General features: G+C 44.9%; 2 protein-coding genes across 3 annotated transcripts in view; one reads left to right on the forward strand and one right to left on the reverse strand.

Moving 5' to 3' along the window:
• rtca (RNA 3'-terminal phosphate cyclase) overlaps nt 1-10,517 on the reverse strand; it is a 30,365-nt gene extending 19,848 nt beyond the window's left edge. Inside the window, exons 1-3 of one of the 2 annotated variants that reach the window (XM_055642369.1) lie at nt 10,152-10,517; nt 2,901-3,001; nt 1,195-1,338 (exon numbers count right to left, since the gene is read on the reverse strand). In XM_055642369.1, coding sequence (XP_055498344.1) covers nt 1,195-1,338; nt 2,901-3,001; nt 10,152-10,517 — 611 coding nt within the window. Of the gene's footprint in view, nt 1-1,194; nt 1,339-2,900; nt 3,002-7,423; nt 7,631-10,151 lie in introns of those variants that run through there. The other variant, XM_055642370.1, reaches the window with a different exon arrangement.
• The window catches only part of dbt (dihydrolipoamide branched chain transacylase E2), a 34,270-nt gene continuing 17,080 nt past the window's right edge, over nt 10,447-27,636 (forward strand). The window contains exons 1-4 of the mRNA XM_055642368.1: nt 10,447-10,575; nt 20,053-20,173; nt 20,268-20,343; nt 27,007-27,188. Coding sequence (XP_055498343.1) covers nt 10,495-10,575; nt 20,053-20,173; nt 20,268-20,343; nt 27,007-27,188 — 460 coding nt within the window. The 5' untranslated portion in view covers nt 10,447-10,494. The remainder of the gene's footprint in view (nt 10,576-20,052; nt 20,174-20,267; nt 20,344-27,006; nt 27,189-27,636) is intronic.

Genomic DNA, 27,636 nt, shown 5'->3' on the forward strand with positions numbered 1-27,636 from the left:
GCCCCGCCGCCACATTTCAGCCGCCAAATACTGGCCGCGGGGACAGACGGCCCGAGGTCTGCGAGTGTGGAACCAGTCAGCGTGGAGTCTGGATGCTGGGACAGAAGACAGCCATAATAAGTGCTTACCTGACGTTCAGCACTTGTACTCCAGAAGGCGATGCGTGGCAACAATAAGGGTCAAGGGCCGTGACCTCAACCCATGCAACCTCCCTATTCAAGCTGGTCCCATTTTACGTACATTTGGCATTCAATTATCATTCAAAATGGATATGAGGGAAGTTTCTGTAGTCAGAGTGATGACTAGTGGTGACGTTGTGGAATTCATTGCCACAGACAGCTGTGGAGGCCATCAATGGATGTTTTTAAGGAGGAGATTGACAGATTTTTGATTAGTAAGGGTGTCATGGGTAATGGGACAAAGACAGGAAAAGGAGGTTGAGAGAGAAAGATACATCAGCCATGATTGGATGTCAGAGTAGACTTGATGGATCAAATGGCCTCATTCTGTTCCTAGACCTTATGAATGCCTCTAGTGCCTTAGAAAATTCAGGAGATTCAGTATGTTGATAAATACTCTACTGAAATTCTACAAGCATATGGTAGTAAGCATAATGACTGGTTGCATCACGGCTTGGTTTGGCAACTTGAATGCCAAAGAACGAAGGAGACTACAAAGCAGGGTAGACAATGTCTGCTCCATTACAAATGGTGACCTCCCCACCATTAAAGGGTCTATAGGAGGCACTTCCTCAAAATAGCAGCTAACATCAAAGACCCAAACCACCCTGACCACAGTCTCCTCGCTGAGAACATTTGAACGAACTGAAAACTGAGACAACCAACAACTTCTTTCCAGCAACCATCAGCCTCTTGAACACTACACAACACTAACCTCAGCAACTATAATCTACCATAGACTCTGGTCTTTTGGTTGCACTTTTTTGTGCCATTATGATTATCTAGTATTGTGATTATTAATTTATTGCATTACGATATATTTATGTGCATTATTGCATTTATGGGCCTGTTAAGTTGCTGCAAGTAAGAGTTTCATTGTTCTGTTGCCAGTAGATATGGCAATTAAACACTCTTGACGCATTTATTAACCTTCACAAAATTCCGTTAATGACAAACTCTGTATCAATCTAAAATTGCATTACATATGCAACTATGTGTGCTTGTGCTTACTTACCCTGCTGTTTTTGTATCTGCAACATGGTTACCTCCGTTGATTTTACCCGGCGTAAAGTAGATTTCAGTGGAACCAACTTTGGCTTCTTCAAGGCAACCATCACATAAATCACAAATCATCTGGAGTCCTGACAGATGCTGCGGCCTTAAAAATCAAAATTTTGTTTTTCAGTAGAATCCTATTATTAAGGTCTTTGCTTATGCATTTATTGTTACATTAATTAAACGTTTATCAATCTCCATCGCAAGAGCCTCAAGTCAAGGACATCATGGCATAATTTATGAATGTCACTCTTTTTGCACCATTTTAAAATATTCTTTAGTGTCTGACACCCGCCATTTGTGGTTGTAAAAGAGACCGCAAACTAACCTAATTAGAACATTCTCTTCTGAAAGTTTTCATCAATTCGGAAATGTTTTTAACCCATCAAAATGATACCAGCAAATGTAAATAGACACATGGATATGCAGGGAATTAGGGGTATGGATATGTGCAAGAAGATGAGATTAGTTTATCTAGGCATTACGTTCGGCCAGACATAGTGGGTTGAAGCTTGAAGTTAACCACTGCCCTTCATCGCTTGGCACTGTTGAAGGTGTAATACTTGTCCCTTAATTTCATCCCTCGCCACCAAATCCCTCCAGGTGATGCAGAGGTTCAACTGCATCTCTTCTAACCTAGTCTTACTTGGTGCTCACAAGCAAGCCATCCTCTACATGGGTTAAACCATACGATACATAGATTAGGCAACCACCTTGTGCAGCATTTACGTTGTCAACAGCAATCTTGAGCTTCGGGTTACATATCATTTTATCTCTCCTTCCGACTCACACACCAACCTGTCTTTCCTCAACCTACTCCATTGTGACAGAGGACTATGTTTAATTATCATTGTATCATTGTTACTGTATGTCGTGTTGTTACTTGCGAGCGGAGCACCAAGGCAAATTTCATGTATGTGTACAGTCTTGGCCAATAAACTTAGAAACATTCATTCTTATCCATTAACCGTTCCAATTGCAGCTGAGCATCCATCCTAAACTTATCTTCCCACACACATTCACCCATCCACCTAGTTTTGCTCTCCCCACTCCCATTCCTCCCCCCTCCCCCCCTACACACAATTCTATATGCCCATCATCACTCCCTCCCAAATTTCGTTCCACCCGTCACCTACCAGCCTTTGGCCCAGCCCTCCTTCCACATCTGGCTCCCTCTGATCGGCTAACATGTGATACGTATAATCAGATATTCCACGTATTGGCCTCTATCCCACCTCTCTTTGTCCTGCTATATGCCAACAATCTTTCCTCTTCCCTCAGCCCAATATACACATTTGCCTACATGCTCCTTAACCTGTTGACTTCTTCCAGCTTTCCGCTTTTTACTAAAGGAAAACAGATTTGTAAAAACTCATAATTTAATTAGCATTGTATTAATAAACTCAATGGCTTCTACTTCTGCGGCAACTTTGTAATGCGAACTCCATAAACACCACTGTCCAACAACAATGGCTAAAGCCTTTTGACAACCCTATCAAAATGTAGCCTTATGTCAGATTGATGGTCATAGTCAGTGGATTCTCTCACAGGCTTCAAGAACGAAGGCACCATATAATGTGGTATTAGGTGATAATACCACCTAATATCACACTAGAGTTTGATGGATGGAAATAAATTGTGATAAAATAAGTTGAGTACACTTACCTCAGCCCAGGTGTACTTCTCCCCGCTCGGATATTGTGTATTTTTATCTTCACTCCTAGAAGGCAACTTAGCGCCGTGCAAACACGCAAAATCTGCCCTCCCTGGAAAGAGAAAATGCCACAAACATTCAGAGTAAAATTGAGTTGATTGGCATTTGCACATATAGCAAGGTACAGGCATAACAAATATCCAGTCTGCAGCAACTTTGCAGGTACATAGACTCAGACAAAACACACAAAAACAGATTCAAAATAAATATTGCGCAAAAAAATGAGTGCAAAACAATTAGAAAAAGACAACTCCAAGGTAGTGAACAAAAGGGACTATAGTGTTCAATTATCGTGCACACTGGTTCAAGAATTAGATAGTTGTAGGAAAGTAGCTGTCCCTACAATATAAATACTTGCACTACAGATAAACATACAAGTGGAAGACAATAGCAATGTCTGAAGAAGGGTTTCGGCCCAAAACATTGCCCATTTCCTTCGCTCCATAGATGCTGCTGCACCCGCTGAGTTTCTTCAGCATTTTTGTGTACCTTCGATTTTCTCGCATCTGCAGTTCCTTCTTAAACATACAAATATGATCTGACAGAGATAAGAGGCATGATTGCATGAGCGCTTCCAAGTGTCTCCAAACTTTATCCTTAATAATGGGCTTTTAACATGTTGCCAATCACAGAAGTCAGACTAACTGGCCTATCATTTGTTTTCTTTTGCTTCACTCCTTTCTTAAACAGTTGTCACATTTACGATTTTCTAGTCCTCTGGAACCTTTCCCGATTCCAGTGATTCTTGAAAGATCACTACTAACACTTCCACAATCTTTACAGCTACGTCTTTTAGACCCTGGTGTGTAATCCATCAAGTCCAGGTGACATATCCACTTTTCCACCTTTCAGCTTCCCAAGTACCACCTCCTCAGTAATAGTGACTGCACTCACTTCTGTCCCCTGACTCTCTTGAATTTCAGGCACATTGCTAGTGTCTTTCACTGTAAACACTGAAGCATAATGCTTATTCAGTTCCTCTGCCATCCCTTTGTTCCCCATTATTACTTTAAAAGCATTTTTTTCCCAGCAGTCCAATGTCCACTTTTGCCTCTGCTATACTGTTTATCTATCTGTAAAAGCTTTTGATATCCTCTTTTATATTTTGGCTAGTCTACCTTCATATTTGACCTTTTCTCCCCTTATTGCTATTTTAGTTGCTTTTTAAAAGCTTTTCAATCCTCCAGCTTCCCACTAATCTCTGCCTTCTCTTTTGCTTTTATGCTGTCTTTGACTTTCTTTCTCAGCCACGGTGCTTCATTTCCCTCTTGGTATGTTTCTTCAACTTTGGGTTGAAAAGCACCTGCATCTTCTAAATTATTCCCCCAAAAACTCCCACCATTGCTACTCAACTGAACTAACCTAAACTATCATCCCTGCTAGAGTACCCTTCCAATCAACTTTCGCCAGCTCCTTTGTCATGCCTCTATAGTTACCTTTACTCAACAATAATATTAATGCATCCGATTTCTCCATCTCAAACTGCAGGTTGAATTCTATCGTATTATGAGCACTCACGCATGTATAGGATCGAGAACCAGAGGACATTAGTTTGTTAGAGGGTCAAGATTTAATAGGAACGTGAGGAGCAACTTTCTAGACTCCGAGGGTGGCGGGTATATGTGACAAGCTGCCAGAGGAGGTATTCAAGGCAGGTACAAGAGCGCCATTTAAAAAACACTTGGCTAAGTACATAGATAGGAAAGGTTTAGAGGTACATGGACCAAAGGCAGGCAATGGGACCAGCGTAGTTGGGGCATCTTAGTCAGCAGGGATAGGTTGGGCTGAATGGCCTGTTTCTGTGCTGTATGACTATTTACCCAGGAGTTAATGTACACAAGAGACACAAAGATCTGCAGATGCTGGTTTAAAAGAAAAAAACAAATTGCTGGAATTACTCAGCGGGTCAGGCAGCATTTCTGGAGGACATGAATAGGTGACGTTTCAGGTCAGGACCCTTCTTCAGGCTAATTGCGGTGGGGGGGGGGGGGGGGGGGGACGTTGCAAGGGTAGTGAGGAACAAGACAAAGCCTGCAAGTGATGGGTGGGTACAGATGAGCGAACGTTTTAATTGCCAGGTGCGCAGACATAAAAACATAGAAAAATATGTGCAGGAGTAGGCCATTAGGCCCTTTGAGCCAGCACCACCATTCAATATGATCATGGCTGATCATCTGAAAACAGTATCCCATTCCTGCTGTTTCCCCCATATCCCTAGATTCCTGTAGCCCTAAGAGCTAAATGTGTAATTCTCTCCTGAAAATATCCAGTTAATTTTGGCCTCTACAACCTTCTATGGCAGAGAATTCCAGATATTCACAACTCTCTGGGTAAAAATGTTTTTCCTCATCTCAGTTCTAAATGGCCTACCACTTATTCTTAAACTGTGACCCCTGGTTCTGGATTCCCCCAACATCGGGAAATTTGTTCCTGCATCTAGCCTGCCTAATCGTTTAAGAATTTTATATGTTTTTATAAGATCTCCTCTCATCCTTTTAAATCCCAGTGAATACAAGCCCAGTCCACCCATTATTTCATGTGTCAGTCCCTCCATCCCAGGAACTAACCTGGTGAACCTTCGCTACACTCCCTCAATAGCAATAATGTCCTTCCTTAAATTAGGAGACCAAACTTGCACACAATACTCCAGGTGCAGTCTCACCTGGGCCCTGTACAACTGCAGTAGGGCCTACTTGCTCCTAAACTGAAATCCTCTCGCAATGAAGGTCAACATGCCATTAGCTTTCTTCACTGTCTGCTGTACCTGCATGCTTACTTTCAGTGACTGATGTACAAGGACACCCAGGTCTTGTTGCACCTCCCCTTTTCCTAATCTGACACCATTCAGATGTCAGATCTGAAATTTGCCTTCCTGTTCTTGCCACCAAAGCAGACATACGGTAGAGATGAAAAGGAGACAAAAGAATGTATGATAAGGATAGAAGAATGAAATGTGAAGCCAGAGGAAGGGTCAGGGTTGAAAGGAGAGCAGAATAGGTGGGTAGGGAAAAAAAACAAAATTAGAGAATTCAATGTTCATACTGTTGAGTTATTTGCTTTCCATGTGAGATGCTGTTCCTCCAGTTTGCATTGAGCTTCATTCAGGCAAAGGAGGCCCAGGACAGAAAGGACAGTATGGCCCGTTTCCATGCTGTATGACTATGATTCTATGGCGTATGACAATAAATTAATCTGAATGTAATTAGAGATGAAACAACTACCAACTGAATCACAGCAGATACATCGACACATAATGATTGTTAACAACAACAGACTTCCATATTCTCAAGCTACCCATAAATGATAGTCCTTTAATAGGTAAAGGGCTATATCAGTTATAAATAATGATATATAATTATATTATCCGATTGGATAGTTTGCAAAACAAAAAAATTCACTACCTCAGAACAGGTGACAATAAAAAAAAAACCTAAACCTGTGGAGGACATAAATTGGCATCATAATAGGATCCGTGTGTTCTCTATCAAAAATCAAATTAAACATCAGAACAACCAACCACAACATCTGATTATCATCAATCATTTAATTTCACTTGTAGACACAAGGAACTGCAGATGCTGGTTTACAAAAAAAAGGGCACAAATTGCTTGAGTGACTCAGCAGGTCAGGCAGCATCTCTGGAGAATATGGATGGGTAACATTTCAGGTCAGGACCCTTCTTCAGACTGATACATAACCAAAGATAGACACAAAAAGCTGGAGTAACTAGCGGGTCAGATAACAACACCTCTGGAGCAAAGGAATAGGTGATGTTTTGGGTCAAAATCCTTCTTCTGAAAAGATCAAAGCTCCTCTCCTCTGACTGTCTGGAGTTTGTCCACACCTTGCAGTATTTTCGTGCCCTCCCATATCTGGACTCCCTGAAGTCTGAACGTCACCCATTCTGTCTCTCCAGAGATGCTGCCTGTCCCTCTGTGTTACTCCAGCACTTTGTGTCTATTTACCCATTAAATACACGGTGATAATTCGGGGATGTAAACAATCTCGGGAGATGGGTGGAGTTAGAGAGGCAGATACATTGTGAGTTGTCCAAACCCACCCCAAATTCTTGAATGCAATTCGAGACTTTTAAACCCTCGAAACGAGACCAGAAACGTATACATCATAGTTGATCAATACCATACAAGCAATACTCAAGCAAGCTGTTAGATTTGAAATGACAATGATTGATTATAATTATCCGATGTAAAGAACGACCCAAAGTAACGGGCCGAGACTGAGGGGCCGTGACAATAAAATCAGATCCGACCCACTGCTTTATTTCGACAGACAGTTTTATTCCGCGCTCTGAACACAACTACGATTGGCATTAAAACATTATAAATGCCAGATTTCCACTCCAGGCCCAAAAACCGCGCAGTGGACGTGAGCGAAACCCAGAGAGGACAGCACAGGCCCGGCAAAGCAAAGAGATTCACCACCGGGCCCGGGCCCGCGGCAACGCACCACTCACCCCTTCCATTATCCCGCCGTCGATTTCCACGGTCTGTTCCGCCATTATCGCTCCCCGCAACCACAAACCTCTTCCACACACTCGAAACAAGGGCCGGCACGAAAAAGCCAACCCGGATCCTTAGACCAAAGATCCTACAGCTACAGGATCTTTGCTTATACCGCAGTCGCCGGTCAAACTCCGCCTCTCACCGCAGTCACCGTTCAAACTCCGCCTCTACACCAATCGTTGCTCAAACCCTGCCACCAGCGAATGTCCTCTCCAAGCCCACCCCCAGCCCCAGGGTTGATTTGAACATTGAACAGCACAAGAATAGGCCATTCCGCCCACAATATCTGTGCCAAGACCATCCACTGCAGTTCGCCTATCCACAACAGGTCCATGGTTGATGCCATCTCCCTGACCCTACACTCACCCTTGGAATACCTGGATAAGAAGCACATCTATGAAAGACTACAACTCTGCTTTCGATACCATTATCCCATCCAACCCCATCTCCAAATTCCTGGAACTTGGAGTCAGCATTCCCCTCTGTAACTGGACCCTCGACTTCCTGACCAACAGGCCACAATCACTGAGAATAGGTAACAAATCATCCTCTCCGATTATTCTCAACACTGGTGCCCCGCAGGGATGTGTTCTCAGCTTCCTTCTATACTCATTATACACTCATGACTTTGAGGCCAAATACCATTCCAACACAATTTACAAATCTGCAGACAGCACCCCCATAATGGGCCGGATATCAAATAACGATGAGACCTGTGGAAGAGGTTTGTGGGTACATGAAAAAGGTGAAAAACCTTGTAACCTCGTGCCCAGCCAACAGCCTCTCGATCAATGTCAACAAGAAAAAGGAGCTTGTGATCAACTCTAGGAGGCTAAACGGCACACACACATATACATTGATGGGACCGAAGTAGAGATGGTTGGAAGTTTCAAGTTCTTAGGATTAAATATCACCAGCAATTTGTCCTGGATGAGCCACATCGAAGCGCTGGCCAAGAAAGCACATCAACGCCTCTATTTCCACAGAAGGCTTAGGAGGTTCGGCATGTCTTCACCAACATCTACAGATGCACCGTAGAAAGCATTTTATCGGAATACATCACTGCATGGTTTGGGAACAACTCCATCCAAAAGCGCAAGAAATCGCAGAGAGTTGTGGAAATAGCCCAGACCATCACACAAACTAACCTCCCTTCCATTAACTCAATCTAAACTCCAAGCTGCCTCGACAAGACCACCAGCATAATCAAGGACCAGTCTCACCCCGGTCACTCCCTATGCTCCCCTCTCCCATCAGGCAAATGGTACAGACGTTTGAAAACACATACCTCCAGATTCAGGAAGAGTTTCTTCCCAGCTGTTATCAGGCAACTCAACTGTCCTCTCGCCAGCTAGAGAGCAGCCCTGACCTCCAATCTGCTTCATTAGAGACCTTCAAATTGTCTTTACTCTGACTTTATTGGGCTTTATCTTGCACTAAACGCGACACCCTTTACCCTGTATCTGTACACTGTTGACGGCTTGATTGTAATCATGTATAATCTTTTCGTTGACTGGATAGCATGCAACAAAAAGCTTTTCACTGTACCTCAATTACATGCAACAATAATAAACAAAACTGAAGTAAATTAATTTATCTTCACTTAACCCATACCCATCCGTTCCCTACATATCCATATGCAAAATTCTCTTAAATGCCGCTAGCGGATCTACTTCAATCACTACCCTCGGTCCTTCTTATTTTTGGTACTAAAATGTACCACATCACAATTATCTGTATTGACATGGATATGCTATTTATTAACTGTTTCTCAATCACCGAGGCATTACATCTTCTGCCAGTCACTGCGTTACAACACCTTTCACAGCATGGTGAAGATTCTATGCTTTCCTTGCAAACAAAACTTGCTTTTTTAACCCTCAAAAGGACACAAAGTGCTGGGGTAATTCAGCAGGGGTTCATGCAATGTCTCTGGAGAACATGGATAGGTGATACTTTTCAGGTTGAGACCCCCTCCCGCCTCTTCAATTGGGTAAATATTCAAAAATGCTTCATTGACATTGAATGTACTTTGAGAGTAGAAAGATGCAACAAAACATTCCGAAGGAGGTTGCAATTGGTGTACTGTGTGGGATCAATATGCCTGTGGCTTTTTGATTGATTGTAGACCAGTCACACAAGAAGATAAATGGTGGATGTTGGGGTTGCCTGCATAATCTAATATGCAGTGAGTTGATGCATCAGTTTCTAAGTGAAGGTGAGAAAGTCAACAGCATGGAGTCAACTGATAACTACAGAAGTATACGAGTTATTATAGGAGTGTTTTTGGACCAGTTGAAATTTGGAAGGAGTGAGTGCTCAAGGGTTGGAACCAAGTCAGACAAAACATATCAATATGTGCTATATCATTGAATTGCAGAAGAAAGCAGCTTTAAATGGGTGGAAGCAACAAATGGTGCTAATGATGGACGTCATGTTGCATGTATTCCAACACAAGATTGAACAGGCAAATATCCAAATGTAATACTCAGTGATGAAGCAAAAATTGTACAAGATGTTAGTGAGAATACTTGCAGTATTGTGTCCAGTTTTGCTCACTCTGCTATAGGAAATATACCATTAAGCTGGAAAGAGTGAAAAGAAGATTTATGAGGAAAGGTACAGAGAGCCTCCTGTCTCTTAGAGGTCCAGTGTGTTCTGCAGATGAGACAGACACACCTTCTGGTGACCCCTCTGTTCTCCTTCTGGTGATCCACCCCTTCTCCTTCTGGTGATCCACCCCATCTCCTTCTGGTGATCCACCCCTTCTCCTTCTGGTGATCCACCCCATCTCCTTCTGGTGATCCACCCCATCTCCTTCTGGTGATCCACCCCTTCTCCTTCTGGTGATCCACCCCATCTCCTTCTGGTGACCCCTCTGTTCTCCTTCTGGTGATCCACCCCATCTCCTTCTGGTGATCCACCCCATCTCCTGTAGCAGAGCTGCAGCTTTCCACCACTGCCCTCCTCAGCCTCTCTGACGCGTGCGCCGTTTTGCGCGTTGAGGTCAGTTCCGAGTAAAATGGCGACGGTGCGGGCTGTCATGGCCGCGCTGCGGGGCGAGGGGTTGAGAATTCCCAGCAGGAGGACCTTGCTCCGACAGGTACTGACTGCACCGCACGGCGTGCATCGACAGCCGAAGCCACTTTGAGAGAAAGAGTGAGATCCTTGGATTGGTGCTGCGCTTGTCCTGGGCCGAGCTTTCCTCCCGGTTCCGAGCGGTGGTTCTGCCAACTGGGAACTTGGTTGCCTCAGTGAGCAAATTCCATGTTTGACCTAGCTTTAATCTGTCCTTTTTACACCTTGCCCTTCCATATCTCTCGTCCCCCTCTCCCCTGATTCACAATCTGAACAAGGGTCTAGACCCGAAACGTCACCAATTCCTTCCCTCCAGAGATGCTGCCTGTGCTGTTGCTGAGTTACTCCAGCATTTTGTGTCTGTCTAGTTTTACCTTGTGCGACTTTCTCCTGTACATTGATGGCATCCGGGTGTGGAGCTGAGCTGTCACTGCACAATAGTTGTTTCCATTTGTACATAAATTAAGAATCAAATCCAAATCGATCAAGGTCTCTGATCGGAGCGAACTCAAAATCTGTAAACGTCTAGTTTTTTAATTACAATTATGCTATGCAAATGACTGCCTCAACATTACCCATCCACTTAAAACTGAACTGTACAGTGTTAAGATTTTGTCTGTAAATCTTTTGTCCTTTTGTCCTTTGGTTCATTGCATTTCGTTATATGATGCAGGTGAAAAAAATACTTTTTAACTTTTGTCTCTGTGTTATGATTGTGATAAAGTGAAGAACTAATGAATAGGGGGATGAGAATGTAAGTGCGAGCTGATATAATTGTTAGAAGGAGTACTAGGTTAAAAGGTCAAAATAATAGATACATGAAGAAAAATTGTAAATTTGCACGAACTTGTGATCATAGGCGGTCATTAAAGCCACCTGAGACAATGTTTGAACATGGCGTTTTTACTGAGATGGATATGGCAACATTTGGCTGAAAGGGCACATTAAATTGACCAATTAAGCAACTTTGTTTTGCATTTATTTTATAACTCAGTTTGATCATTGATTAGATTAACCTTTGCAAAATTATATGATATTCAAGAAGCTGCAAATAACAAATACAGCAGTCACCCCTTACTCCTACATTAACTAACTTCATTTCAATGTTTGCACTACAGCATGTGTGATTGCACAGTGGAACACTGAACAGTTGAATAACATTGAAGGTCACCTGATTTGGGATCACGATTTGAGGTCTGGTGATAAATATCATTTCTAATTTATGTGGTGCAAATATTAGTAACTTATCAAAGCATTTAATTCAGATCATTTAAAAACTAAGACCACAATTCTGGTGTCTTACGATCTTGTATTGGAGAAGGAGAATGAAATGTTCATTTCCACCATTTGAATTATTAATATTTATGTGGAGGTGACATGATGTTAAGAGCTTGCAAGTCTCTTGGCAAGTAACTGACAACTTCAAATGCAAAATCAAGATTGCCATACTGTCACAATTATTTGAGTACAAACAGACTTTGTAGATACTGCAAGATGATGTCTAGAGCTACACACCTCCTTAATTTGCTCGGTCTTTTAGTATCTTAAAATGTACTGAAGGAGTATCTTAAATTTGACATATTTCCCTTTATTCTTGCATATCCTTTAGAAAAATCTTCGTTGATTTAGCTTCTAGAGATAGTATTATGTAGGCAAATAACATCTACAAGTAGGTCTTTGATAAAGTTCCTCATGGTAGGCTGCTGTGGAAAGTTAGATTACATGAGATCCTAGGAGAGTTAACTGGATGCAGAATTGGTTTCATTGAAGGAAGCAGAGGATGGTGATGGAAGGCAGCTTTTCGAACTGGAGACCCTTGACAAATAGTGCGTCAGAGAGATCAATGCTGGACTCATTGCTATTTGTGGTTTATATCAACAAATTTTATGAAAATGTACAAGGTACAATTAGCAAGTTTGCAAATAACACTAAAGTAGGTGTTATCGTAGACAGTGAAGATGGTTATCTTTATTACAGCAGGATCCCGATCAAGTGGGCTGACGAATCGCGAATTAAGTTTAATGCAGAAATGTGCAGATATTTCCATTTTGCAAAGTCAATGCAAGGCAGGGCCTCCACATTGAATGATAGGGTGTTGCAGAGCAGAGAGATCTTGGAGTTAGTTCATAGTTCCCTTAAAATGGCATCACAGGCAGAGGGGGGTAAAGAAGGGTTTTCATTTATTGGCCTTCATCGGTCAGGGTATTCAGTATAGAAGTTGAAACATTGTTACAGTTGCACAAGGTGTTGGCCTGGGCCTGGCTCTGAGGCACAATGGGGAAGATTGAAGTCACTTTGAGCAATTGTCATCGGAGACTTGTTAGTGTGAGGGGAAAAACAGGCGATTCTGTGGCCATAAACAAGACCCTGGATTGATGTGTTGTCTCCCTGGTGCCAGTGTCCAGGATATCTTGAGTAGTTCCAAAACATTCTCAAGGGGGAGAGGGCCATGTCGATGTGCACGTTGGCGCAAATGACCTTGATACATACCACCGCATGCAGACACCGACGCGCCACCATCAGTCCTACAAGATGTGTTATGTAGATATCAGAACAAGAATCCTGATGCGGCTATGGTGGTGACTGGGGATTTTAATAAGGCAAACCTCAAAAATGTTATGCCTAACTTCTGCCAACACATCACGTGTGTCACCAGGGGGCAAAGAACGTTGGACCACTGTTACACACCATTCAGGAAAAATGATACAAGGCTGTTTTTCTCCCTCCTTTTGGAAAATCGGATCACACTGCCATTTTTTACTGCTGCCGGAGTATAAACAACGGATAGTAATGGAAGCGGCAGTGACGAGGGTCTGACCATTCAGAGGCCATGCGACAGGATGCACTGAGTGATGTCGACTGGAATATGTTCCTAGCATGTTCCAGAGCCGTCAGTGAGTTTGCGGAAGCCTTCACTGACTTCATTGCAACAATAGCCGACAACATCGTCCCCATGGTAAGGATTAGCATCTTTCCTAACCAGAAACCCTGGGTGGACAGGTCCATTCACGTTGCTTCGAATGGACCTGAACTCTTTTTACGCATGATTTGAGGCGGGCAACAACACCCGTAGCTCGCTGGCTAACAATATCGTTGTCAGCGCGCTGGCTAGCGAGGCTGGAGGGAGTTCCACCGCTGGGGATGTGCACACATACTCAGTGTCCAAACACGACGTGAGGAAGCTCTGACGTGTGAACACGAAGAAAGCTGTAGGCCCAGATGGTATATCTGGGCGAGTACTAAAGTCTTGTGCTAATCAGCTAGCTCCAGTTTTCACCACAATATTCAACCTCGCCCTGGCCAAGTCTTTGCCCCTGCCTGCTTCAAGAGATTCACCATTGTACCAGTGCGTAAGTATGCCTCTCCAGCCTGCTTGAATGACTACCGACCAGTGGCCCTCACCTCGGTGGTCATGAAATGCTTCGAGAGGCTAATACATCTGCGTCTTCCTCCCTCGCACCATGGACCCGTTGCTGTTCACATACCGTCAAAACAGATCCACGGATGATGCGGTCTCCCAGGTTTTGCACACTACTCTCTCTCTCACCTTGACAGCCAGAAGGGGGGCTATGTGAGGATGCTGTTCATTGATTTCAGTTCGGCTTTCAACACCATAGTCCCCACCAGACTTGCTGAGAAGCTGCTGGAACTGGGACTGAACTGTGTGCCTGGGTCCTGGACTTTCTCACCACCAGGCCCCAGGTGGTCAAGATGGGTAGACATACCTCCAACACCCTCACCCTGAACTCAGGATCCCCCCAGGGATGTGTCCTTAGCCCCCGACTGTACTCCTTGTACACACATGACTGTGTGGCCAGGTTCAGCTCCAACTTTGTCATCAAGTTTGCTGATGACACTGTGGTGGTGGGACTGATCTCCATAACGATGCGAAGGCCTACCTGGAGGAGGTGGCTGACCTGGCACTCTGGTGTCAGAACAACAGCCTCCTTTTGAATGTCACTAAAACTAATGAGCTGATTGTGGACTTTAGAAGGGCACAACAACTGAGGATGTACACGCCACTGGGGATAAATGGGACTACTGTGGATAGGGTGAACAGCTTTAAATACCTGGGAGTCCACAACATAGAGGAACTGACATGGACAACACACACTGCCGCACTGGTGAGAAAGGCAAGGCAGCGCCTTTACCACCTCAGGCAGCTGAGGAAATTCAGAGTCTCTCTGAGACTCCTTCAATCCTTCTACTCTGGTGCTGTAGAAAGTATCCTGACCGGAAACATCTCGATCTGGTTCAGCAACAGCTCTGACCAGTACTCTCAGAGTAGAGGGAGTGCTGCAGAGAGTAGAGTGTTCGGCCGAATGCACCATGGGAAACTACACCCCCCCCCCCCCCCCCCCCCCCCCCCCCCCCCCCCCCCCCCCCCCCCCCCCCCCTGCTGCTGGACCTATACATTAGGGGATGCAGATCCAGAGCCAACATGATCATGAAAGACCCCTACCACCCCAGCAACGTACTGTTCCAGCTGCGACAGTCAGGCAAGCGCCTCCGCTGTCATGCTGCGAAAACAGAGAGGATGAGACGTAGTTTCTTCCCACGGGCCATCAGGACTGTAAACTCTGATTTCACCAAGACGTAATTACTGTTGTGCCTTTTAAAAAATGTAAATACTGATTCTGTTCTGTTGTTTTGCACAATCCCGCAGGCATTGCCACTTTCATTTCACTGTACATCTTGTATGTGTATGTGACAGATAAAGTTGACTTGACTTGACTTGGTAAAAAAAGGAATGAGGTTCTGTGGCGTGAATATAGCGAGTTAGGCAAAGCGTGAAAAAGCAGGACCTTTTGGGTAGTAATTTCCAGATTACACCTGGTGCCACATACTAGTGAGGATAGGAATGGGAGAATGGGACAGATGAATATGGGGCTGAGGAACTGGGATTCAGATTTTTAGACCAGTGGCATCTCTTCCGAGGGCACAGGTAACCTATACAGGTGCACAACCTTTTATCCGGTGTTCCAGAAACCGAAAAGCTCCGAAAACCGGCCATTTTTTCCAGATGTCGTCTGCGCACCAAAGCTCGCGTTTGGCGCCAAACCTGACCCAAAACGACCCACGGTCAACCCAGGTCTGTACTACTGTAGCGGCTGCCTCCTCCCTGGAGAACGGGAGACGCTTAAACATCTGTAAATCATTGCTTAAATGTTAGTCAGTTAGTTTGGAGGGCTTTTATGTGAAGGGGGTGAAGGGGTAAACTTTAATTCTTAGTCCCCTACCTGGTCGGAGAGGCGGGGAGCGGTCAATGCCTTACCGGGTCGCTGTGCAGTAAGCTCCGCAGCGCTGTGGCCGGTGGGGCCGCGGGCGGCGCCGGTTGTAGCTCCGACCCCGGCAACTCTACCCCTGGCTGCGAGGCGCTCCAAATCCAGCGCGGCCCGCGGCCGGACGCCCCAGCTCCGCAAATGTCGGGAGTCGGCGGCGTCGCAGCGCTGGGATACCAGCGGGGTGCGGGCAATGCCTTACCGGGTCGCCGTGCGGCAAGCTCCGGAGCGCTGTGGCCGCCGATACACAACATCGCGGAGCGTCGCTGGATTTGGAGCCGCGCAGCCAGGTGTAGAGTTGCCGGGGTCGGAGCTCCAACCGGCGCCGCCCGCGGCCGGACGGAGCCCCCAGCTCCGCGGCTCCAAATCCAGCGACGCTCCGCGAATGTTGGAAGAAGGCGGCCACAGCGCTCCGGAGCTTTCCGCACGGCGACCCGGTAAGGCATTGCTCGCTCCCCGCTGGTATCCCAGCGCTGCGACGCTGCCGACTCCCGACATTCTCGGAGCTGGGACGTCCGGCCGCGGGCCGCGCTGGATTTGGAGCGCCTCGCAGCCAGGGGTAGAGTTGCCGGGGTCGGAGCTACAACCGGCGCAGCCCGCGGCCGGACGGAGCCCCCAGCTCCGCGAGGTTGGGAGTCGCCGACCAGGTAGTTAGGGGACTAAGAATTAAAGTTTCCCCCTTCACCCCTACACCACCACCACCACATAAAATCCCTCCAAACTAACTGACTAACATTTATGCAATGATTCTCCCGGTCTCCGGGGAGGAGGCAGCTGCTCCAGACTTTTCAAGCCGCCCGCGCTACCTACCTAATCTACGCTAAAAATCTTCCATTCTGAAATCCGAAAATGTCCGAAATCCGACAAGTGTCTGGTCCCAAGGCTTTCGGATAAAAGGTTGTGCACCTGTATAAGAAGGACGGGTTGCACTTGAACTGGAGGGGTATTAATGTTGCTCCGTGGAAGCGTTTGAACAAGATTGGCAGGTGGAAGGACTGATGGGAAAGACTGCTGGGAAGCAAGAGTAAGTCAGAAAGAAAGGACAGGCAGAGAAAGATTATTGAACACCGTGAAACTGATTGCCTGAAGTGTGTTTACATCGACTCAAGGAGAATCGTAGGTAAAACGGATTAACTTAAAAGCCTGGATCAGTGTATGGAACTATAAACATGGTCATTATGGAGACTTTGTTGCGAGAGGGACAGGACTGGCAGCTCAATGATCCAGCTTTTTGGTGTTTCAGATGTGATAGAGATGGAGATAAGAGGTGGTGGAGTTGCTTTACTAATCAAGGAGAATGTCACAGTGGCACTCGGAGGACATACTGGAGAGCCCATCTGCTGAGGTGATACAAGTTTAAAAAAAAAAAAGGTGCAAACATTCCAATGAGATTCTACTATACACCTCCCAATAGCCAACGGGAGATGGAGGATCAGATATGTAGACGGATTACAGAAAGATGCAAAAGCAACAGGGTTGTCATATTGGGTGACTTTAACTTTCCCAATATTGACTGGGACTTACATCGTGCAAAAAGCTTGGACGGGGCAAAATTCATTAGGTGTATCCAAGAGGGTTTCCTGAAATAGTATGTGTATAGCCCAACTTGAGGAAGGTTTATACGAGACGTGATATTGGAAAACAAGTTTGGCCTGGTGTCTGGTGTTTCAGTAGATGAGCATTTAGAAACATAGAAAATAGGTGCAGGAGTAGGTCATTCGGCCCTTCGAACCTGCACCGCCATTCGATATGATCATGGCTGATCATCCAACTCAGTATCCCATCCCTGCCTTCTCTCCATACCCCCTGATCCCTTTAGCCACACGGGCAACATCTAACTCCCTCTTAAATATAGCCAATGAACTGGCCTCAACTACCTTCTGTGGCAGAGAATTCCACATATTCACCACTCTCTGTGTAAAAAATGATTTTCTCATCTCGGTCCTAAAAGACTTCCCTCTTATCCTTAAACTGTGACCCTTAGTTCTGGACTTCCCCAACATCAGGAATAATCTTCCTGCATCTAGCCTGTCCAACCCCTTAAGAATTTTGTAAGTTTCTATAAGATCCCCCCTCAATCTTCTAAATTCTAGCGTGTACAAGCCGAGTCTATCCAGTCTTTCTTCATATGAAAGTCCTGCCATCCCAGGAATCAGTCTGGTGAACCTTCGCTATGGCAAGAATGTCTTTCCTCAGATTAGGAGACCAAAACTGTACGCAATACTCCAGGTGTGGTCTCACCAAGACCCTGTAGAACTGCAGTAGTCCTTGCTGTCTCCTCCCCTTCCTCAGCCCCCCTGCTGTCTCCTCCCATCCCCCAGCCTTCGGGCTCCTCCTCCTTTTCCCTTTCTTGTCCCCACCCACCCCCGCCCCCGATCAGTCTGAAGAAGGGCTTCGGCCCGAAACGTTGCCTATTTCCTTCGCTCCATAGATGCACCCGCTGAGTTTCTCCAGCTTTTTTGTGTAACCTGCAGTAGAACCTCCCTGCTCTTATACTCAAATCCTTTTGCTATGAATGCTAACATACCATTTGCTTTCTTCACTGCCTGCTGTACCTGCATTCCTACTTTCAATGACTGGTGTACCATGACACCCAGGTCTCGTTGCACCTCCCCTTTTCCTAATCGGCCACCATTCAGATAATGGTCTACTTTCCTGTTTTTGCCACCAAAGTGGATAACCTCACATTTATCCACATTATACTGCATCTGCCATGCATTTGCCCACTCACCCAACCTATCCAAGTCACATTGCAGCCTCCTAGCATCCTCCTCACAGCTAACACTGCCCCCCAGCTTTGTGTCATCCGCAAACTTGGAGATGTTGCATTCAATTTTGGGTTAGTGATCACAACTCCTTAGGTTTTAACATTATTTTGAACAGGAATAAATCTGGATCTTGGAAGAAGGTACCAAATTGGAGTAACGTGGATTGCAACATTATTAGGCAGGAGCTTCTCAGAGCAAATCAAGAACAGTTGTTATTGAATAAGACTGCATCTGACATGTGGAAGTTGTTTAAAGGCCAGTTGATCAAAATTCAGGACTGGCATGTACCAGTAAGTAGGAGGGATAAGGATGGCAAGGTAAGAGAACCTTGGATAACCAAAGTGATAGAAAATATGCTGGAAGATAAAGGAAACGGAGGTAACATTTATGAAGATCAAATCAGACATTCCAATGGGATTATTGAGGGCCATTGAGGCAGATAATGCAAGTAGGAAAGAACTCAAGTGGTGATCAGAAAGGCTACAATGGACCATGAAACGTGTTTGTCAAGTCAGATGAAGAAAAGCCCATGGCTTTTTTATAAGTATATTAAAAATGAGGATAACCAGGGAGTAGGTGGGACCCTTCAACTATAGAGGAGGGAATTTGTGCTTTGAGTCAGGGGTACTATATGAGTACCTTGCACTTGTATTCACCAAGAAGAAGGACAAGGAGGACACAGATCAGTGTGGATAATGGAATTACTGTGGAACAGATATTCATGATTGGATTGGGAGGGGTGGGCTTGATTCTGTGTGGCATTTGAATGATGATATTGAAAATAAAGAGTAATAAGGTGAAGCAAAAGAACAATTAAATTATACATGACACAATTAATACACCTTGAAAATTATGTTCTATATACTGTAGGTGTCACTTTCAGCAAAATAAAGTGTTTACACAAACTGGATAAAGGCACCACCTAAGGCAACGGAGAATGCAGAATATTTAAAATTATTTCAATGTTTTTATTATGTATGCTGTATTACATTGCATAATACAAGAGGGGAATGATTATAGTTTCTGGCTGTTTTCTACTTTTAAGACATTAACCTTTAATAAAATATATTGTAAGAACAATTTACCAAAACTTGTGATGTGCAGTGATTGGTTAGGTTATTGATAGCAAAGTTTACAAATATAGCATATCCATCCATCATACGAATAGAAATGTGTCCTTCCAACTTTGATTGCTGGCCAGCAGTTGGAGTCAAATGTTGATCTTGTAGTTAAAACATGGCTGATGCTATTTTGGCAGTGCTAATGAATGGAGTCACTGCTACTCAATTAATAGTTGTTTCTCCCAATAACATTTTTATTTTTTATCACTCAGCAACAGAAGTGAATTGCAAATGTAAAATGTCTCTTTTCCCCCTTTCCCAAGTCTTATAATTGCAAAACTGCCACTGAAGTCATATTGTTACATCTGTTTTTTGTCTCTGTCTTTGCCAGGTATGTGTGCACCATTATAGGTGTTGTAGTAATGGCCATTTTATGAAGCCAGAATACCTTGTATTTAACAAGTCATCTATTCGACTCAGCATACCGTTGAGAACTTTAAGAACCTCTGCTGGTAACTGAGATGTTCACTAGTTTCTTGTTAACTCATACTTCAGTCAGATTACTTGGGTCAACTGCTAGCTGACATTTTTATTTCATTTCTTTAGCTGTTAATGGCCAGGTTGTCCAGTTTAAACTTTCTGATATTGGAGAAGGAATCACAGAAGTTAATGTGAAAGAATGGTGAGTTTATTCCAAATTATGATTTAGGAAAAATTTGTATTGCAGAATTACTGTGACCAGTAAAAAAAAATGTTTTGTTCATAAAACTGATTTATTGGTTTATTTCTGACAATATACAATTTTACAATATAAGAATGTATCTCCTCATTTGAATTGTATTTTGTCTGATACAATTGCTAAGAGCTAATGTAATATAGTCCAGGATCATGTGATCTGGTGAAATTATTTTTGTTTAAATTGTATTGTGAATTTAAATTATGTCTCGTTAAATGTTGTGATTCATAACCAGTGAATTACTTTACAGGACAAACAAGGTGGCATGCGATAAAATCTTTCATATAGTATTATGGTGAATGGCACCTTGTGTTAAAGAAAGACAGATGCATTTATTTAGCCTCTTTTATGCCTCAAGATGAATGGACCAAACCATTACACAATCATGGAGGCACGGTTGAAAAGCAGCCACTGCAAAGATTTTGGTTGAAGAATGTTGGATCAAATATCAGAATAATTTGTTTCCGTTCTCCAAAAATACCAATTAATGACATCTTGGTTTAATATTCATCCCAATAGCTATTATCTCTGAGGTTCAGTGATCCATTAATATCAGTCAAAATTGCGTGTAAATTCCTGATGTGACTCTTCAAACCTGCAATACTGCATAACAAACCAAGTAGCTTGTAGTACTGAAGTGAAGTCACTGATGTATGTAAAACTTTGACACTTGGACAGGATATAAATATATTTTTGACAATTATGGATTCTGCTTGCTCCTCCTCATTACATTCCAACTAATTTTTTTGAAAGTAACATCAAACACTTTTAGAAGATACAAGGAACGGCAGATGTTGGTTTACAAAAAAAGACACAAAGTGCTGGAGTTCAGCGTGTCGGGCAGCATCTCTGGCGATATTTTGTGTCAGGGCCCTTCGTCAGACTCTTATTATTCTGTAATCTTGCGAGGTTTAACGCATTTTTTCTGTTCCTGTATACCAATTGTTGATTTCCTCAGGTCGTCCTACTGTTTTCAAAGTTGATCAACTGCTTTATGGTTGTTGTCCTTCAACTTGTCTGGAAGTCAGACAGATCCAGTTTACTTCGGGTAACTTTGGGTAACTTCTACAACACCTCCTATCACCCTCCACTTGGACCCTGGCTAATCTTTCACTTGTTTCTTCAACCCATCCCCCCCCCCCCCTCCCCATCAAAAATCCTATGATAAGCTTTATAGTTGGTAACTGTGTATTTCTTTTGGGCTCACACCTTCTTCTATCAACAACCTGCCTATCAGGGAAACACACCGCCTGAGGTAATCTTTTACCGGCCTCTCTCCCAGTTTTTTTTTTCAAATCCACTCTTCCACTCCAATCAATGCAAAAAGGGGTTACGGCTTGAAACATCACCTATCCATTTATTGCAGCCTGCCTAACTGCCTTTTACTAGCTGCCTAACCCACTGAGTTACTCTAGCATTTTATGTCTATCTTTGGTATAAACCAGCATTTGTGGTTCCTTGTTATTACATTTTGACAGCTGCACTGCAAAGTCTCTTCAGGGAAAATACTTACTTTGAAGAAGTTCTCATCTCTCCAAAGGGAGTTTTGAGAGACCCTCTCCCACCCCCCCCCCCCCCCCCCCCCCCCCGTAATTCCATTAGTTCTTCAGTTCTACAACCATGTTTTAATCCGGATTCGCTGCCACAGCCTCAACACTTGCCTGCACTGCCATCTTCCGCCTTATGGCTTCCAACTCTGGTTCCAGACCTCCCAATTTGGACCCAACCCGGATTTCAGGTACCAACAATCAATGCACCTCTTCTCACAAGAGTTCCCCTTCTGCACCCTGCGTTCCACACTGGCCACCATGCGCTGGCACCAGCAGGCCCCCTTTCTGACTCTCCCCCAGCTCTGGACCTCACTCACTCACACCTGCCATGTACCTCAATTTTACTTCATTCTCCGCCAGATCCACATCTTCATTAGACGCTTCCTCGCTTACCTGGTCTCTAGTAAGGATTACGAGCTTTCCTACCAGACCAATCTCTCCGCTGACAGTCGCTTTCTTCGACAGTCGCTCTCACGACCACCCGCAGGCCCAAGGATTCACCACTAGATCGCATCACACGCTGGATCACCATGGGGCTGAAACCTACAGCGGCATTGCCGCCAGGAGGAGGAACACTGCCTCTCCAACCTTCACCACCTCCCCGACTGCTCCCAGACCGGTGCCACTGAAGCTGCCTCCACCGCCAACCCTCACCACCTCCCTGGCCACTTCCAGGTCAGAGCGACTGAAGCTGACTTCACCACTGGCCATGTCTGCACTCTGTCTTCCCATGGGCCAGAGTCACTCACTCCGCCCACCAGCAGGCTGGAGATGTTTAATCACCTGAGTTCAAGGCCCAGCTCTAGGTCTGAAGCCTCCACGCTGCTGGCTCCAACAACACCACATGGTTTAATTCTCCCACTGACTCACCTGGCTCCTACTGCTCCTCCCTTCCAACAGGGAGCCTCTATAATGGTACTGATGGATCCTGCTGCTCTTCCCTTTAAACCATGATACCTCTACTACCTCAACCCATACACTACTAATAGCACCTCCCTCCTTCATGAACCCCCATCATTCCATCATGCCTCGCCCAAGCCTCCTTCCATCCCTCCGTCCCCAGTCCTTACCCCTGTCGTATTTTTACCATCCTCCCTCTTTCCAATACAGAATGGTCAGTTATCACCAGGGGCCTTACCCTGTACCCCTACGCCCCCACCTCAATAGGTTCTGGCCTGTCATGATGTAAAGCTTTTCTTTGTTGCCACCAGGCCTTTTTCTTTGGGAAGGAATCTTCACTGTCCAGTGAAGACTCCCGTCTCCAACATTCCTCTTCCTCTTGGACTTCCGCTGCCGGCCTTCTACACTCTCTGGGCCTATTTCTAACTGCCAGAGTTACATCACCCATCTTGACTTCTCTACGATCCTTACCCACTCCAGTCTCGCCCCTCTCAACACACAGTCTTCTGTTTATTTCACAACACTCTAGACATTGTCATTAAACCTGCCGACAGAGACAAAGGTCTCCGACACCTCCCTCACTTTTCTTGATTTCTCTGTCTCCATCACGGGTCAGACTATTGACTGACGTCTACTACAAATATACCGACTCCCACGGTCATCTGACTACACTTTCTCCCACCCTACCTCTTGTAAAGATGCTTTTTTTAAAAAAAAATTATTTTTATTAGAAGTACGGTAAATTACAATCCTACACAACACATATATCTTAATACATTTTTTGTACCGCTTCATTTTTTTTGAGCTTTAAGAAAAAGGTAGAAGTAAGGAAAGTAAAGAAAGTGCAAGAGAGTCGTGAAGTGCAAGAGTGTTGGGAAAAGAAAGGGGCTTTCTTTTCTCTTGTAAAGATGCTATCCCCTATTCTCAATTCCTCCGGTTCCGCTGCATCTACTCCCAAGGTGAGGCTTTTCATCAGAGGACATCCGAGATGTTCTCTTTTTTTTTTAAAGTGTTTTCCCCCTGGCTGTCATAGATGGATTCCTCGCCCACATCTTTTCTGTGTCCTGTACATTTGCTCTCGCTCCCTCTTCCCTCCAGTCACACCAAGGATAGAGTATTCCTGGTCCTCACCTTTCACCCCACCAGCCTCCACATCCAACACATCATCCACCGGCATTTCCGTCACCTCCAATGTGATCCCACCACTAGTCACATCTTCTCATCTTTCTGCCTTCTGCAGAGACTGCTCCCTCTGCAAGTTTGTGGTTTACTCATCCCTTCTCACCATACCCCCCCCCCCCCCCCCCCCCCAGATATTTTCTCCTGCCACTGCAGGAGATGTAACACCAGTCTTTGTGCCTCCTCCCTCCCTCCCTCCTCCCCCGACTCCATCCAGGAACTCCAGCAGTCTTTCTATGTGAAACAGAGGTTTACAAGCACCTCCTCTAACCTCATCATCTACATTCGGCGTTCCCAATGTGGCCTGTATATCATGCTGAATACTTCCAAGCTGTACCGGATCTCTCGGTTGCTAACCATTTTAACTCACTTTCCCCCTGGGCCTCTATTACCAGAGTGAAATCGCATGCAAACTGGAGGAACAGGAACAGTAATAATATGTTGCTTAAGTAGCTTACAACCCAATGGTATTGTATCATGAGCATTGAATTTTCCAATAGTAGGTAACTTCTACATACACCTCCCTTTCTCTTTCAGCCCAGCCCACCCCACCAAAAAATCCAACAACAAGCTTTACAGTTTGCAACTATGTATTTCCTTTGTGCTCATACCTGTTTTGATCCAGCCGGGGAACACCCTTGCCTGAGTCATCTGTTGCCTGTGATTTGACTTGCCCTCTCTTTCATTTTTTTTACTCGCTCCCCCTGCAATCAGCCTGAAGAAGGGTCCCGAGCTGAAACGTCACCTATCCATTTCAGCAGATGCTGCCTGACCAGCTGAGTTACTATGGCATTTTGTGTCTATCTTTGATATAATCCAGCATCTGCAGTTCCTTTTTATTTGATCCAGATTACAACTACTAGGAATCTAAATTTGTTCAGCATTATTTCTTTATTAATATATATTGAGTTACTTCGTTCACCACAATTTTAAAAATGCTTTGTGCTTCCTCTAGAGTGAAAGATAGTCCATATTTATTAATGTGTAATACATTTCCCCTCCCTTCTCTTTAATATCTCGCTCTGTAAGGGAAGCATGCATACGTTAACTAATTTCTTTATTTGTATGCATAGTATGGCATAGTATGTGCAAGCTATTACTTAAAATATAGAAAGACAGAGAGCTCCAACTCTGCTGCAAACCTGCTCGATAACCAAATTGTGTCCACCGTCTCTGCACACAACTTACTTTCCCATCTATCTGTATATTACCTGCATCTCAACATCTTTCCTATAAGATGGTGCGCGTGACTAAAACAATACTCTAAATGTGGCCTCACCAACATTTTATATAACTATAACATGACCTCCCAACCATACTCAATACTCTCTGGTGAAGACCTTTTTGACCACCCTATCTACCCGTGACTACACTTTCAAGGAACTATATATATACACTTCTAGATCCCTCTGGTCTACAACACTCCACATAACCCTACAATTCAATGTGTAGTTCCTGCCCATGTTACACGTCCAAAATGTAACTCCTCACCTTTTTCTGTATTAAATTCCATCAACAATTCCTCAGCCCACCTGCCTAAATGATCAAGATCCTGCTGCCATTTTTTGACAACCATCTTCACTATCTACAATACCACCCACTTTTGTGTTATCTGCTAACTTACTAATCATGCCATCTACGTTCTCATCCAAATCATTGATATAGATAACAAACGGCAATGGGCCCAGCACTGAATCATGAGGCACATTATTAGTCACAGGTTATCTTTTCATTTTATTTTTCTTTCTAGTAATTTATTGGACAGCCTTGAATCATCCCAGGCCTGCAGTTAAGGAAATTCCCTGTGAAACACTGGCAAAACAAATTGGTGTCCCTCATTGAGAATATCAGTACAGGTGCACAACCTTTTATCCGAAAGCCTTGGGACCAGACACTTGTCGGATTTCGGACATTTTCGGATTTCCGAATGGAAGATTTTTAGCGTAGATTAGGTAGGTAGCGCGGGCGGCTTGAAAAGTCTGGAGCGGCTGCCTCCTCCCCGGAGACCGGGGAATCATTGTAAATCATTGCATAAATGTTAGTCAGTTAGTTTGGAGGGATTTTATGTGGTGGTGGTGGGTGGGGGTGAAGGGGGAAACTTTAATTCTTAGTCCCCTACCTGGTCGGCGACTCCCAACATCGCGGAGCTGGGGGCTCCGTCCGGCCGCGGGCGGCGCCGGTTGGAGCTCCGACCCCGGCAACTCTACCCCTGGCTGCGCGGCGCTCCAAATCCAGCGCCGCCCGCGGCCGGACGCCCGCAGCCCCAGCTCCGCGAATGTTGGGAGTCGGCGGCCACAGCGCTCCGGAGCTTACCGAACGGCGACCCGGTAAGGCATTGCCCGCTCCCCGCTGGTATCCCAGCACTGTGACGCCGCCGACTCCCAACATTCGCGGAGCTGGGGCTGCGGGCGTCCGGCCGCGGGCGGCGGTGGATTTGGAGCACCGCGCAGCCAGGGGTAGAGTTGCCGGGGTCGAAGCTCCAACCGGCGCCGCCCGCGGCCGGACGCCCGCAGCCCCAGCTGGGAGTTGGCGGCCACAGCGCTGCGGAGCTTACTGCACGGCGACCCGGTAAGGCATTGACCGCTCCCCGCCTCTCCGACCAGGTAGGGGACTAAGAATTAAAGTTTACCCCTTCACCCCCCCCCCCTTCACATAAAAGCCCTCCAAACTAACTGACTGACATTTAAGCAATGATTTACAGATGTTTAAGTGGGTCGTTTCGGGTCAAGTTTGGCGCCAAACGCGAGCTTTGGTGTGCAGACAACATCCTGGAAAAAATGGCCGGTTTTCTGAGTTTTTCGGTTTCCAGAACTCCGGATAAAAGGTTGTGCACCTGTAGTTCTACTTGGGACTATTTTCCAGCCAAATCTAATTCTGTCTTTTAACTTTGTAGCAGCTTTGACCATGAAGCCTCTGTAACATTTCTTATAGCTGTATGTTCCAATATGTTGTACTGATTTCTTTTTTATGCTTCTAATAGGTACGTAAAGGTAGGAGACGTAGTATCACAGTTTGACAGCATCTGTGAAGTTCAGAGTGATAAAGCATCAGTTACAATAACCAGCCGCTACGATGGTGTCATTCGAAAAATTTATTATAACGTGGATGAGACTGCTTTTGTGGGCACAGCACTCGTTGATATAGAAACCGAAGCTGTAAAAGGTACATCGAACTTGGATGCTGATTGGTGGAGGGAAGAAGTTGGTTACCACTGATTATTTATGTAAAAACATTTGATTTCAGTAGGATGCCAGTATAACCTGCAATTTGGGAGGATGGATGACAAGTGACAATATAAGTAGAATTAGTAGAATTAAAAGCGAGTTGTACCAGCAGATGGGCAGCATGGTGGCGCTGTGATGCTGCCCATCTGCTGGTACAACTCGCTTTTTATGCTGTGATGCTGCCATACAGTGCTTGCAGCCCTGGAGACCCGAGTTCGATCCCAACTACGGATGCTTCTGTACAGGGTTTGTACGTTCTCCATGTGACGGTATGGGGCTTCTCCGACATCTTCGGTTTTTTCCCACAAGACATACAGGTTTGTAGGTTAATTGGCTTGGTATAAATGTAAATTGTCCCCAGTGTGTGTAAGATAGTGTTAATGTGC

This window comes from Leucoraja erinacea, chromosome 10, assembly GCF_028641065.1.
Source record: "Leucoraja erinacea ecotype New England chromosome 10, Leri_hhj_1, whole genome shotgun sequence".
Lineage (NCBI taxonomy): Eukaryota > Metazoa > Chordata > Chondrichthyes > Rajiformes > Rajidae > Leucoraja > Leucoraja erinaceus.